This window comes from Lottia gigantea (genome assembly GCF_000327385.1).
Source record: "Lottia gigantea unplaced genomic scaffold LOTGIsca_28, whole genome shotgun sequence".
NCBI classification, from domain to species: domain Eukaryota; kingdom Metazoa; phylum Mollusca; class Gastropoda; family Lottiidae; genus Lottia; species Lottia gigantea.
Genome location: NW_008708898.1, coordinates 150,933 through 166,856, shown reverse-complemented (window position 1 = coordinate 166,856; position 15,924 = coordinate 150,933). Strand labels below are relative to the sequence as shown.

Genomic DNA, 15,924 nt, shown 5'->3' with positions numbered 1-15,924 from the left:
CATGTATTCATAATTAGTCTTTAGCCAGATTTCTGATGTATTATATTTTATTTGAATTGAAACATGATCAGATTATTTGAGATAGGGCCCAATTGTTGAATTATCAATGCTATATAAAATGTGTAACCTTAACAGAACAAAACTATCCTGAAACATGTCATTAATTAGTTGTAATGTTTTATACAGTTGTATTCAACTAATTTTTATACTTTGTACATATATGTTCTTTTTTTAATATAGAAAAAGACAGTCATCAGTGGAAAGGGAAAAATCTGATTTGCCCAACTTTGGTCCAACAATTATGCCAGAACCAGATTCAAGTCCTCCATTGACACCAATGAGTAAGTCATCAGTTTTGAGCTTATCAACCTAGGTCATCTTCTGTCAAAGGCTAGAATGGATGGTTGACAATGTTCTTTCTGTCCACTTCAGTAAAAGGCCGAAAGTGCCAAGTTTGATTTTATACAATTCATGACATTTGGTGAGGTTGTTGACATGATGGGATTTATCAACCTGAAGGGTGTAATATTGCATTAACTACATTACAATAATAAAATATCTTCACTGTTAAAATAGTGCTGTATAAGTATTATGGTATGAGATGTGTTGATATATTATATCTATTAAATCTATATCAATTCTTTTTTATGCTTTCTAAAGGCTTTGCAGAAATAGGTAAGCTTGTGTTATCCTTTACTTTCTGACAATATATTTACTAAGAAATTGTTTTCATGGAACATATTCCTAACTTGAACCAAATATCATTTATTTCAGCTAATATAGAAGCAGAACCGTTGATAATACCATCTTCATTGAATGATATTGAATGTGAACCAATATATAGTAATGTGGGAACTAATGTTCCTCCAATCAGAGTAGAAGATTTATGGGATTATATTAAAAATTCTAAAGATCATGATTATGGGGGATTTAAACGTGAATATAAGGTATATCTTTTTGTTAAAAATCTGTTTGTTAAATATATACTGTCCTTTTCTTGTCTCAGAAATCCATTTAATCAAAAAAAATTCACATAAATTTAACACTTACAGATATAAAAATCAAAAAGTCTTTAATAATTTACTGGCAGCTCAATTTCAGCTTTGGGTATCACTTTTCAGAACACAAATGTGATATTCTGTTTAAATTATATCACTTATTATCACAATTTCAGACTATTATTAATGTTTTCCTATCGGGAGATTACAGACTAATGAAATGACACTTATATATTTACCAATATCTTTTCAGTTGATACCAGCTGGTTTGATAGCTAGTTGTGAAGTTGCTAAAAGAAATGAAAATAAACCCAAAAATAGATATGGGAACATTATAGCATGTAAGTTGTCTGATTCGTAGATCTGTATGAAACAAAAACAGGCCAAAGAAAGTGAAATTCCTTGCATCACATACTTGTCAAATATTTAATGACCTAGAACATGTTTAAATTTACAAATGTAATTTGATAGAAAAATGATGGCAGGTGAGGTTGCACACACCCAAAACACAAAAAGACATGTCTATGTCTAAATTTTAATCAGATATACATTTTTGTGCCAGTTTTCACTTTTTATAGTAAAATTTTACCACATAAAATGATTCTAACAAGTATGTTATTGTTTTAGGAAAAGAAACAAATTGAATCTCTTCTGCTAAATGACTATTAAATGTGTCGGAATAAAGTCTACTTACTATTTATCTTTATATTGATTTAAGCCTTTAGGTAGTAAACCTCAAAGATTTAGAATAAATCAGGCAGTCTAACTATGAAATAACATTGAGAGTATTTTTCTTCATGAATACATTTTGAATTTCCTAAAGGATAATAAAGATGTCTAGAGATTGACATGAAATTTAATCATCTAGAAACCATCCTAGTATATTTTATAGAAAAAATGATTAAATAGCATGTAGGGAAATATAAATTTGTGTAAAATGACACTTGAAATGGTAAGGAAATGTCATTTTCAAAGAGCAATTTCTTGAAAGAATTTATTTCATGTGTCTTGTCAATTTAAATTTCTAGTTTATGTTCTGAAAATCCTGTCTGATACCATATTTGTTTTGAAGTGATTTGGGATGGTCTTTTCTTTCTTCTTGATTAATATAAGAATTTCAATCTCAAGGGAAATATTTGTTGTGGAATCTAAGTTTAATCTAATTTTGAAAGGTGTGCGATACTCCTCTGACCTTGAATAAGTCAAGTCATCTTTAATACATTGAAGATTATTGTTAAGTTGGTAGAGAGGATGTATCTCATGAAGTTGACCTATATAGTAATGGTGGGTGTCGCATGCGAAGCATACCTGATGGAGTATACTATACAACTCTCGATTTTGCCATTCTTTGGGCAATATTTTGATTAAATAATTGTCTTGCTTGTACAAATTTTATGCTGAAAATAATTTGTACCTATATATCTATTGTTTATCTATAATGTTTGTAAAATATAGACATGATTGATAGTGGATAAGTAAGAGTTATTATGTATTAAAGGTTAATTTGCAATGAGATAATTACAATGTACAATTTACTTACTGTGAGATTAAAATGAATTTTTATTATTTTAGATGACCATACTCGTGTTATATTAGAATCAGAAAATGGTGATCCTACAGATGACTATATCAATGCAAATTATATTGATGTAAGTTAATATTATCATGGTGTTTTTTATTTTGATGAGATTCAGCAATTTATGCACACTTTTTACTTTTATGTGAGAAATCATTTTGGTGAGAAAATAAACAGTGACCGCATAGAGAAGGCATAGTGTTGCACATTTTTATTCATTAAAGTGAAGCAAAAAAATTGAACTCATTTGCCTTTTGTTCACAGCAAGAAGGATTGTATGTTCCTGCTGAAATAATTCCCAATACATTTCATTATTTTTACAGGGATACAATAAACCAAGAGCTTATATTGCTGCTCAAGGTAAAAGCTTTAACTAAATCATTAAATGAATGGTATATGGTATATGTGTAGTTGTGGGTTGAAGAACAATTTTTTTGATGATAAAATTTTGATTAAGGTGTTTCAAATACCTACCCAAAGATGTTCATCTGATTGTAAAAATTCAAGTTTGCCAACTTTGCTTTTTGTACCTGTATGTGCTTATATTACATATTGTAATTCCTTACAATGTACTGTTTGATAGGCATTTAGTGATTGGCACAAAATTGAAATATAAGTCTTTATGGATAACAATCACTTTATTTCTTAAACACAACATTTCAACAAAATTCCACTTGTGGTTATCAAGTGTACAATATATTCATTAAGGTTGCTGTGGCATCTCTATAGTGATGTTTGATATACTGTTAGATGAGTTGAAATGTTGTGTTTAAGAAATAAATTGATTGTTATCCATAAAGACTTATATTCAATTCCTTACAATGTGTTCATTGAAACCAGTATAGAACCACATACTAAACTGTATCATGTTGCTATTCCATTTCCTAAAAAGCCATCTATTGTGCTCTTTCAGGCCCCAATAAACCAACTATAGATGATATATGGAGAATGATGTGGCAACTTAACTCTAAAACTATTATAATGTTGACAAATTCAACTGAATCAGGAAAGGTTAGTAACTTGATATGTTGGAATGCTTTTCTTTCAGTACAGAATACAGCAAAACTTAACCGAATAGCAAATATCTCAAGTAAAATCATTGGTGTAAAGTGTGCCTCACTCAACATTTGAAACGTTGAATCTGTTCTTAAGCTCTCTGAAAATATAGTTGACGATCCAAACCATTTTCTAAACTCAGAATTCAATTTACCACGTTCAGGAAGACGGTATCTAGTACCTAACTTCAGTACAAATAGGGCAAAAAATTCCTTTATTCCGTATTCTATTAATTTATTAAACAAACGCCAAATCAATCTGTGATATTTCTTCTAGTCTCAATTGTATTGTATTGTATATTGTTTGTTTGATGTTTCGTATGTCCAAATCACATGGGTATTAAAGATTTATCTTATCTTATTTCCCAAATTTAGGGCCTGTGTGTCAAAAAACATCTTCACAGAAATATTTTCTTCCTTTTTTTTTACATCATTTTTCTGACCATACCTCCTGAATGCTTAGATAATATTTCTTTATTAGTTTCCAGAAAACTGTGTTCACTTCAATTTCTTGACTCAATACTCTATCAAAATGAGGCTAATTTTCGTTGAAAAGAAAGTAAATTAAAACAATATTTTCAAACCTTGTTCTTGTATCTTGTATTTTGAATTTTTTTCAGAAAAAATGTGAACAATATTGGCCTGATCATGGCAGTGAAGATTATGGTAATTATACAGTACAGATATTAAATACAGATTGTTTACCTGATTTTACTATTAGAACCTTTTTACTATCTACGGTAAGTTTTTATTTTACTATTAGACCCTTTTATTAACCACGGTAAGTTTTTATTTTACTAGTAGAACCTTTTTATTATCTTCAGGACCTTATTGCTATCCATGGTAAGTCTTTTTCTATTTGAACTTTTTTTATTATCCAAGGCAAGTTTCTTTTTCATTATTAGAGCCTTTTTGTTATGATAATTTATTTTTTTACTATAAGAACCTTTTTATTCTGTTTTGAACCTTTTTATTATCCATGGTAAGTTATTATTTTACTAGGAAAACCTTTTTATTTTCCATTGTAATAGCCCCTGTTCATTCTACATTTTACTATTTATTTCTATAAAAATCTTCTTACTATCCATGGTAAGAGCTTGTTTTACTATAAGATCTTTTTACCGTCAACTGTAATATTTTTTAGTGTAAATCACTGACCATCATTATTTGAGGGTGTCGTGATTGATACAATTCACTTAAGTCCCGATTTCTATTATTAACATGGAAAGAAAATTGGCAAGATAAATATCTTCTGCTTGCAGGATTCCAAACTGTCTCATGAGTAACAGTCACTACTTATTGGCTTTTATTGGTTTTCACGCCAAACCAATTTTTCTCAGCTTAAAGTGAAATTAATGAAGGATTAAATTTGGCTCAACTCTTCAAATTGCGTTATTGGATTTCAAGATCAAATAAGCTGACTATGTAAATAATCTCTTTGAATTACATTTTTATTCGTTAATTGAAAATGGTGTGATTTATGAGTAGGTTTTATTTAGCTTGTTACTTTCTGGTTTGTTAGGATAAATAAAATAAAAGGAGATTTAAAGACATTTATATCACATCTTTTTTTATTCGTGTCAGAAAAAGTTAAATGGATGTATTTTTTTTCTTTGATGAATTTTTTTCTTCTTGAGAAGATATTGATATACATGATTAAGATAATATCGAGGTACAATAGTACAATACTATCATCTTTAGAAGATTCTGATTGTGACCACATAACCACAGATAATGGAACTTATTTCAGCCAAGGCTCATTGATATGCCTTATTTATCTAATTTGAGTTCATTATAAGTTGCTGTATTCTAACGGTAAAGTCTAAATATATTTCTGATGAGACTTCAAATAAAAGAATCATTTTGAATCGTGCTTTTCCTTAATGTGTTCTGAGAAACTTATCAAATACATGTGCTTAGATTACTTTTCTGAGATAAAGAAGGCATCTATTTATTATTACTGATCATAGGTTATAGATACTTTCTTCACTTTTAAAAATTGGTCACTTTAACCGGCACTATTTTTTGATATGCCAAATTCGGTAGGAACTATCTAAAGCAATTTGTATGCATGTTTTTATCTTGTAAAATACTACTTCTCAGGGGTTAACCAAAAATCAATAACTCATGTGGATATGGTTATTTTTCTTGTCATTAATAAAGTGGAGTGTTCCTTGTTTTACTATCTATCATGCTGTTTTATGGGAAAAGTACGGTAGTAAGAATAAGAGGATTTCTAGTGAAAGCCTTAAATTGTTTCAAAGTCAGTTAATCAAAATAAAGTGAGTGCTTTTACTACAGAGAGAAAATAGCAAACAATTTATTGAAATCATCCACTAGGAGTTGACCTTCACATCAATAGCCATCTAATCACCAGCACTTCTAATTCCCCTACAGTGTCAGTTAAATAAATTATTTGGCCGTCGTCTATTACATGTTTTTAAGGAAATCTTGTAATTCAAAAAAGTTATTGCTTGGTAAAAAATCATTTAAGTTTATAAGGAGACCACTCATTAGTTTCCTATTGAGAAATGTTTTTTGTAATGGTTTTGAACAGTAAATTGGTGAATTTAAGTTAGAAAATGGCTTCTGACATGTCAACCACAGTCAAAGTATTTTTGTCTGCCTTTTTACAACTGGTATCTCAAGTTAAATACCATAATTACAATTTGTATAGTATTGTTAAAGCAAATGGTCGTGCGATTTGAAGAAATTGCTTTGAAACATCTCATTGTACATTTTGATTGCCATGAATAGTGCCGCGACCTTCTCTAAAATATTGAGGATTTATAGAAGGAAAGAGGGGTAGCACAATCAATCAAGAATCAAGAAAAGGGTTATGAAAACCACTTAGATCTTAAATAGCTCACCTGCATATATACTTTTATTTTCCTTTCAGGGAGACCAATCAAAATATGTGAAACAATTTCATTATACAACATGGCCAGATCATGGTGTACCTAAATTTGGCAATTCTTTGTTGCTATTCCGTCAGAAGATTAGAGGATTTGATAAACTTGATAATGGTCCAGTTGTTGTTCACTGCAGGTATGTGTTAATAATTCTATATCTAGCAAGGTGTTTTGACTGCATAACGTGAAATGTGACTTTAAATTTTTAAATTCTTTTTTGTTTTCAATAGGTCATATACAATACAATTTCATCAAATACAATGTACAACAGCGTTGTTTTATATTACATAATTGCTTACAAATTAAGTCATTATTGAGACAATAACCTGGATAATATCTGGAAGTTTACTTTTGACAATTTACATGACCACCATTAGGCCTGTAACAGTGTACAAGAAAACTCAAGAGTAGTGGTATACAAAGAAATTGTGTTTTGTTATTTGATAAATGAGGCTGAGAACCCTTTTGTGTGTAGAAAGAACTAAGAAGATTGATTTCACCCTTTTTCAAAGGATATCAATGTTGTAATGAACATGTAATTTATTAAGACAGATTCTATTTTATTATGTTATAATAATGCCTCTGCATTAATATTCATAAAGTTATCATAACGTGAAAACAATACAAGCATAATTGATTATAATTTTGTGTTTTGCTCATATGGCATTCTCATTAAATTGTTATCCCTTGATAAAATTCTTTCAAATCCTGTTGTAATTTAGATTCCTGGATACTATTGTTTCATGATATCATGTTTCCTTTTTCATAAATATTCATGAAACTATCATGACAAAAATGATACATTAATGTTTGAAAAATGATATGTTTTGATGATTTTTTAACTCTATAAATTATTAAAGCATACTTTTGTCCATAAATGACAGGAGCTGCTAATAGCTTACGATAGCTATTCATTAAATGCTAAGTTTGAGTATAATTTCAAGAAATCTGACTGAAAATTTGAATGGTGCAAATTGATGCACTGTAAACTGTAGAAAACCTCTTTACTATCCCTTAAAAAAAGCTTGTTGTTATTCATGTCCATGAAAAAATTAGGGCAAAATTGACAATCACAAAAGTGAATGATTGTGGCCAGATGTCATCATTAATGACAGCAAGTCAGGGAAATTATATTTGATAGAAATTGGACAAATATTTATGGGACAAAGAATGTTGGGGTATAATTAACTATAATAGATGTGTTATTGAACAACCCCCCTAGTGCCATAATAACTGTTGAATGTCAATGTCAATAATATTGATTTATAACTAAAAGTGGTCAACAGGGCAGTTAAATGAAAAATTTCATGTCATTCAGTGGTTTCAGTCATGATTTATAATTTAATAAACATTTGCAAAATGTAAAATTGTCCAAATGGTATAAAGATATTTATAAAGAGGATTCTAACCTTTTTGAAACAATCTATTTTTGACAGCTTTGTCATATAAATATATCTTTAGAAAAGTTCAATGTAGATTAGTGTTTTCTAAATTTAAAAAAAAAAACATTTTTTCTTCTTATTTGATTCTTTATTTGAAACTGTCAGACATGCTTATTAAAGACAACTCTGCTCTAAGCAATCACTCTTTTAAAATCATGAATTGAAAAGTTACCAATACTCGGGAAAAAAAAACCATTCAGCAATTTCAGCTTACAAATAGATTTCTTTTAGACCACAAAATTCACTGAAAAGTATGCTTCATAATGTAATCACATCCACAAATGCTTGAAAGTAATGTTATTTGTGTTTGAACATGTCACAAATAACAAATTTGGCATCATAAAAACTAGACTTCACATTGCCCTTAATAAAAGCTTTTCTATGATTCTTTGTCTTTAAATGCTGATATTGGCAAGGAATTTATTATCTCCATTTACTGTCTAATTTATTTAAAAGTCAAATTAATTTCCAGTGCTTTGTTATTAAACAGCATGAGATGAAACTAAATTCACCAATTTCAGATATCATTATTTCTAACATGAATTTGCCTAAATTTTCTCATTTCTATGGTGATTTGAATTCTTTGACATCAGAAATGAATGTCTTGTGTAACACTATCTGGGATCTTGTCAGCCATGTTTGAAATATGACTGTAATTATCAAGTCAGTTGTCAAACTTTGACTGGAAAATGTTTGTTAATTATTTTTGTCTCGGAAGAAAATTATCCCGATTTTCAACTATGAAATTTTATTCAAGCTGAGGGAATTGAAAATTTGTGTGTAATTTACATAAAACGCTTGTTAATATTTATTTTACAACACTTTATCAGTCTGATTATTCATATTAAGAAAATAATATTAGCACGTGTGATTCAATAACTTGCTGGAGATGCCATTTTGGTCAAATAATCATGGACAATCAAAGTGGTTCCGAACCAATGAATATTTCTATGGCAACTTGCCTGATATTTTAAATTGAAATGATGAATTTCTTTTTAGTGCTGGTGTTGGTAGAACTGGTACTTATATCTCAGTTGACAGTCAATTAGAAAGAGCTAAATTAGAGGGTATTATAGATGTACATAATTTTGTTCAGCTGATGAGAACACAGAGAGTGAATATGGTGCAAACACTGGTATGTTATCATTTTAAACATTAAACACTGGTAGGTTTTGATTTAAGCACAGGTAGGTCATCATTTTAAAAACTGGTAGGTTATCATTTTAAACACTGGTGAGTTATTATTTTAAACATTGGTAGGTTATAATTTAAACAATGGTAGGTTATTATTTTAAACATTGGTAGATTATAATTTTAAACATTGGTAGGTTATCATTTTAAACATTAAGAACTGGTATGCTTTGATTTAAACAATGGTAGGTTGATATTTTAAACAATGGTAGGTTATCATTTTGGAAATAGGTAGGTTGATATTTTAAGTAATTGTGGGTTATCATTTTAAGCATGGGTAGGTTGATATTTTAAACAGTGGTCAGTTATCATGTTAAACATGGGTAGGTTGATATTTTAAACAATGGTAGGTTGATATTTTAAACATTGGTAGGTTATCATTTTAGAAATAGGTAGGTTGATATTTTAAGTAATTGTGGGTTATCATTTTAAGCATGGGTAGGTTGATATTTTAAACAGTGGTCAGTTATCATGTTAAACATGGGTAGGTTGATATTTTAAACAGTGGTCAGTTATCATGTTAAACATGGGTAGGTTGATATTTTAAACAGTGGTCGGTTATCATGTTAAACATGGGTAGGTTGATATTTTAAACAATGGTGGGTTATCATTTTAAACATGGGTAGACTGATGTTTTTAACACTGGTTGGTTGATAACAGTGGTAGGTTATCATTTTAAACATGGATAGGTTGATATCTTAAACACAGGAAGGTAAAAACTGCTGTGAAATGACATATTTTGCGGTTCGTATTAGTGATTTTAATTAAGATTTTTTTATAAAATTACACAAACTTCAAAAACTATCACAGCATACTGCAACAAAATAACATAAAATGACATCTTATCCAGAATGCAATGAACAGCAAGGTCATTTATAGATTTATTACACTGGTCTTGAAATTTCCTAAGCCTCCAGGAAGTTCCAATTCTGTGACTAGTAGATGACATTCAAACATTCTATTGGCTGACTGGTGGATGAAATTCAAGGATTCTCATGGGAAAAGAAAAAAAATATATCTCATAGAATTCAATGCACCATGAAATCTTTACTCTCATTATATCTAGATACATCTTGCAGATACTTTGAATTGAATGATAAAATTCATCTGGCTATAAAGCTTTTAGCCTGGTTGAACTCTGCAATCTCACTGGTATTCACAATAGTAGAAATGATAAAAAACAGAATTGTCTGAAGAAAAGTTTGAAAGCATGCAAGAGTCGAATTATTCAGTCAGATTGTGGAGCTTTTAACCCTGATGAACTTCAAATTCCAGCAGAAAAAATAGAAGTTCTTTGTGAAGTTGTCAGTTTTGTGAACACTCCATTAAATTGATTTGTTAATTAATCTTAACAAGTTGACACATTACTGTGATTCTTGACAGTCCTGTGATAAAATACCAGTGTGGTGAGATTTGATAATTAATGAATTGACATTAAAATCATTGAATTTAAGACAATGATTATTCTGCTCTTGTCGCCTTAACTCCTCTTTTATAAATCTGCAGTGATAATTTATAAAATAGTAAAAAAAACATTTTGAGAATGAGTTTGATCATTTATCAAGACCTGAGCCAAATCATTTCTTGGAGACTTCAACTATTCTGATCTTAACAACAATTATGATCTTTCAATTTTTCAAATTGTTTAAGTTTTGAGTAAAAAAGTATGAAGATATTCATATACTTACCTGTAATTGAATTGATTATTCAAATTCCTATGCAGTATTATAAGTGACTTAACTAAATTATAAATCATATATAAATAGGTTTTGCAAGATTGGGATTTGGCTTGACAAAACTAGGTGTGAGTGTTTGATATCACACAAGGATGAACCCTATTGAAAAACAGATTTTGACAAAACTTTGTGTGGGTATTTGTATTAACCCAAGGATGAACCTTATTGAAAATCAGAAAAAATAAAAAAAATATTTATGACCAAGTATGACTTGACCTTGTTCTTGAAAAGCATTCAATATTTAACTAGTAAAAAGGCTCTATTCTTGCCAGATTTAACAAAACTTAGTAATTTTGTTCAGCATCACCCCAAAATGTTCAAAAGAAGTGTATGACTGAAGGTTGAATATTTCATACTGGTGACTGTTACTGTGCTGCCAAATATTTCTATTGAAGTCAATGAGCATAAATTACCTTGCCTGGCAATCTATCTTAGTATCTGAATGTAATTTTACTATGGATTTCCATTATTATTCCAGTCTGCAAATTGATATAATTATCTTTATACTATCTGATGTAATTTCATGGTATAATATAACAATTATAACTTGGAAATTATTGTGTAAAATTCACAGAAAGTGTTGCTTTAAATAATTGTTACCACTTTTGTCCACTCACAGGGTTTTGGATCAAATCTGGCTGGTTAAACTGCTGTGGACAATACTTGTGAACTCTGTTTTAACGTACTAATGTTGGATTGAGTAATTTATAGATAAAATTTATCCTCACTAAAAATGATAAAGTTTTATTAAAGAATTCACCTGGGATATTTCTAAAGACAAATTCTGGGTAGAGCAATCCAGTTTTAAACTGTCAGATTTTATAAATGAGTTAGTATCATACAATCTATAAACAATACCATTAAACATTGCCATTTCATCCCTTCTGATTAAAATGATCAAAAGGCAATGCCTCAAACTCAACCTCCAATATTTGCTTTTAGAAAATTGCTTTTATCACTCAAGCCTGAAAATAGCTAAAGTATTGATTTTGTGACAATAGAATTAGGATTTTTTTATGAAATAATTTCTGTATAATGAAATAAAAAAGTTAATGAATAATTTCCGTGTTACTGTTATATGCCTGAATAGTATTCAATTTGATAATTATCTGTTAATTCTTTGACCTTATCCAACAATATTACTAAATGTTATAGTTATACTGCAATAAAAAATCAAAAGCAAAGAAGACAAATGTGAGAAATTCAATAGTTAAAACTAGACTTTGTGAAATCATTAAGTGACATATGGTATCAGGAGTTCATACATTCTAATAGATTAATAATTACTTTGATAACCACATATTGTTGTATTTACTGGAGTTTATTTTATGCATATTAAAAGGAACAATGTTATGTAATATGTGTTAGAACAATATATCTTTGCATTTTTACAGGAACAATATATATTTGTACATCTTCTGGAACAATTATTTTCACTCTTGAAATACAGCTCAATACATAAATTGTAGAGCGGTATTGAAATATAAAATAACATATTTCAGGTTCTGTTTTAATATTTCAATATTTCTATTTACAGGAACAATATATATTTGTATATGATTGTTTATTAGAAGCTTTAATTTGTGGAGAAACAACAATACCCATAGTAAACTATCAACATGTATACAGAGATATTGTACAATATGATCAGAATATTGGCAAATCCAAGTTGGATGAACAATTTGAGGTATTTAAACTATCATTGGCATAGGAACTTTCTCTAAAGTTGATTTATGATTATCATTATGAATACTTATTTAAACTGCTCAGTAAGTGCATATAAGGTTATCAATATCTAAGAATACTCAAAAGAGGGCAATAACTTTTATTTGATTGCAAGTTTTGTTCATAAAAATGAATAGCTAATGAAAATCCATTGGTAATTGCTTCACATTTATGTCTTTGTAAGCATTTTTTATGTATTGCTATCAGAACCTCATAACAAATTTAGCTAATTTAACTGTATATATGTTTTAGATCTTGAAATTATTAACAACCACAATTGAAAGGGACGAATCCACATCAGCATTGAGAGCAGAAAATATCTTTAAGAATAGATGTAAAAATATTCTGCCTGGTAAGCAATGTAGATGTTTTACTAAACGGGGTAAAGGTGAAGGTAAAATAGTAAGGCATGATTAAGTCTGAAATAGAATGTAGGCCTAATCTTTTTGAACTATCTAAACTGAAAAAAATCTATTCCAATGAGGTTACTTGTTCAAGCTCATGTGCATGTGCAAATAAATGCTTAAAGGGATTGTAAAGAGGTTTTCTAAATTTTGAATGTATCGGGGACAATGATAGAATCAATTTGTGCATTCCATTTTTCAATCAGAAGTCTGTGGTTCTAGCAATTCTTATTATACTAAAACTAAGTGTTTTATGAAGTCACCCCCACAAAAGTCTTTTGTAATACACTTAGATTTAGTGGAATTGCAGGAACCACAGATGTCTGATTGAAAATTGGAATGGTGGAAATTGATGCTATCAGTGTCCCTGATAAGCATAATAAATTAAGAAATCCTCTATACAATCCCTTTAAAGGATCAAAAAGTATGTTTTTTTATTTCATTTCATATGATTTATCTTTCAGCTAACCGTTGTCGGCCATATTTAACCACACCTTGGGAAGAAGGCAATGATTATGTTAATGCTGTTTTTGTAAATGTAAGTTGTCATTATATTTGACCCTATTACATGTTTTTACGGTGTTTAAGCAAAAGTTTGTTTGAAAAATATCAAAATTGTCTTCCTTCTACTTCTTACTGGGAAGCTTAGAGATTATGGAAGAATCGATTTCTGCAGTATTCTACTAATTATACTTTCAGAGTTACCACATTAAAGATGCTTTTATTGTTACCCAGATGTCACTACCAAATACAGTGGTAGATTTCTGGAGACTGGTTTATGATCATAATTCATCTTGTATTGTTATGTTAAATGAACTGGATCTCAATGATGAGGTAAACTGTTTGACTTCCTTTATTAACTAGTAATATGGTAATCATAGATAGAGTTGCACTGGCACATAGAGTTACAATTCAAAGTTTGACCTTAACTAACAGTTTGAAAATCAACCTTCACCTTTATAAAGCTGTGTTCAATTTAGCTTCCATCCATGTGACAGATTTGTGATCCTGCACTGCCTTTAATATATTGATTTGTATATTTAGCAAATTGCTTCTGAAGATAGATTGTTTACTCTTATTTCTAAGAAAGCTCATGATGATGTATATTTGTTTTAGACATGTGAGGTATATTGGAGTTTAGACCCTTGTGGTATTAATTATGGTCCATTTATTGTTGAAACCACAGCTGAGATTAAATCAGATCCTAGTGTCACAGTTAGAGATTTCACCATAACAAATACATTACTGGTAAGCATATAGCCTATGTATATTTTTGAGAATATTCAAAATTAATCTGAAATGATTCTTGTGACTATTATGGGGCATTAGAGATTAGAAGAAATTAACAAAGCCATATTATATGGTCAGGATCTATCTGAAAACAAACACTTAACTGTAAGTCTTAACGACAATTGTTTTGTCAGAATGTTGTTTATCAAACATACCCGTTTGATATTGCATTAAGTGACTGAAGGCCAAAATATTACATGGATTAGCTTGCTCAATTAAATAACTAAATGTGCTTTTGATCTTAAGGCATAAGATTAGTTTCATATATTGGTTTTGATGCTTCGGGAAGGTCAATTTCTACTTTTGATGAAAATGAAGGCTCAGATAACAATTCTTTGATATTGACTTTTAATTCCTCTGCATTTTGTTTCAAAGCCTGATGAACCACCTCGAGTTATTCGACAATTTCACTTCCATCATTGGCCTGAAGGTAGTGCTGTACCAAGTTCCAAAATGGCATTACTGGAGTTATTAGACACTGTTGAAAGATGGCAGACTCAAACTGACAACAGACCAGTTACCGTCCATTGCATGTAAGTAAGAGTAGGAATGAAACAGGCTTCGCATTTGTGATTCTTATTCTGCTTACAAAGCCTTGGTACAATGAATAGATAGTAACCAATCTAACTTGTTTGACTTTAGCAAAGGCAACACTTACATCTGTGACAGTGACCAGAAGTTTTTCTAATATGATATCAATTTAGCATAGAATCATTTTTTACTGATGGTGTAACTGACTCCAGTTTTCCATCATGTATTTATGAAGTCAGGATCAATGATTTTTCTCAATTTTTAGGAATGGTGCCAGTAGAAGTGGTTTATTTTGTGCTGTTAGTTGTATATTAGAAAGATTAAATATAGAAAAAGAAGTAGATGTCTTCCAGGCAGTGAAACAACTTAGGTTAAATAGGTCACAATTTATAGATAACATGGTAAGTCTTTTTGTTTCCTAATAGATTTGGAAGTTGCTGGATGGCCTCAAGATCTCTGTACAGAAAGGCGTTTCATAGCAAAAGCTTGTAATTGAAAAAAAAGGTCTTGGTTATTTATATTTTACTTTCCTAAGAACTTAATTCTTATCCATCTCTTATTTTCAACATTTTCTATAGATTTGTTTGTTCAATTTTGATCTTTGCATAAAGTAAATTATTTTGTAATTTTAGGAACAGTACAAGTTTTGTCATGATATTGTTCGTGATTACCTTAAAGAGCCAGAATCACCATCAGCATTGTCATCATGACCTTGATCTTCATTCTCAAGGTCATAACGAATGCAAAATATGAGTCACAAACTATAGACGAGTCACAGTGACTCAAACAAGGTGCTATAAACTATTTAGTTTAGTGAATGTATTGAATTGTACTTCTGATCAATTTGGAAGAATTGGACCACACATACAGTTTTCAGTATTTATTTCTTCCATGACAGATCATTGGAAAGTGCCAAAAATAGATACATTTTCTGTATGTGTCTTTTATTGAATTACTAGTATTAATTATGATTGCAAATATTTGGCTCCATTCTGAGAATGTTGAATCAAATATCCAAATATTTTGCTAACTGGATTCAGTTTATTTTGAGTCAGATCACTGTG

General features: G+C 29.7%; 2 protein-coding genes across 2 annotated transcripts; both read left to right on the top strand.

Moving 5' to 3' along the window:
• Positions 1–731: 731 nt before the first annotated feature.
• LOTGIDRAFT_118033 (hypothetical protein) lies at positions 732–12,621 on the top strand (the record flags this gene model as incomplete). The annotated part of the gene is made up of 9 exons (XM_009056477.1): positions 732–947; positions 1,252–1,339; positions 2,571–2,647; positions 2,898–2,934; positions 3,488–3,585; positions 4,250–4,373; positions 6,533–6,677; positions 8,983–9,118; positions 12,448–12,621. The coding sequence occupies 9 exons, from the start codon at positions 732–734 to the stop codon at positions 12,619–12,621; spliced, it is 1,095 nt and encodes a 364-aa protein (XP_009054725.1).
• An 866-nt stretch (positions 12,622–13,487) lies between these two features.
• Positions 13,488–15,570, top strand: LOTGIDRAFT_118054 (hypothetical protein; the record flags this gene model as incomplete). The annotated part of the gene is made up of 6 exons (XM_009056476.1): positions 13,488–13,577; positions 13,739–13,873; positions 14,156–14,287; positions 14,705–14,862; positions 15,126–15,261; positions 15,493–15,570. 6 exons carry the CDS (start codon positions 13,488–13,490, stop codon positions 15,568–15,570), a joined length of 729 nt encoding a protein of 242 aa, XP_009054724.1.
• Between the last annotated feature and the right edge of the window lie 354 nt (positions 15,571–15,924).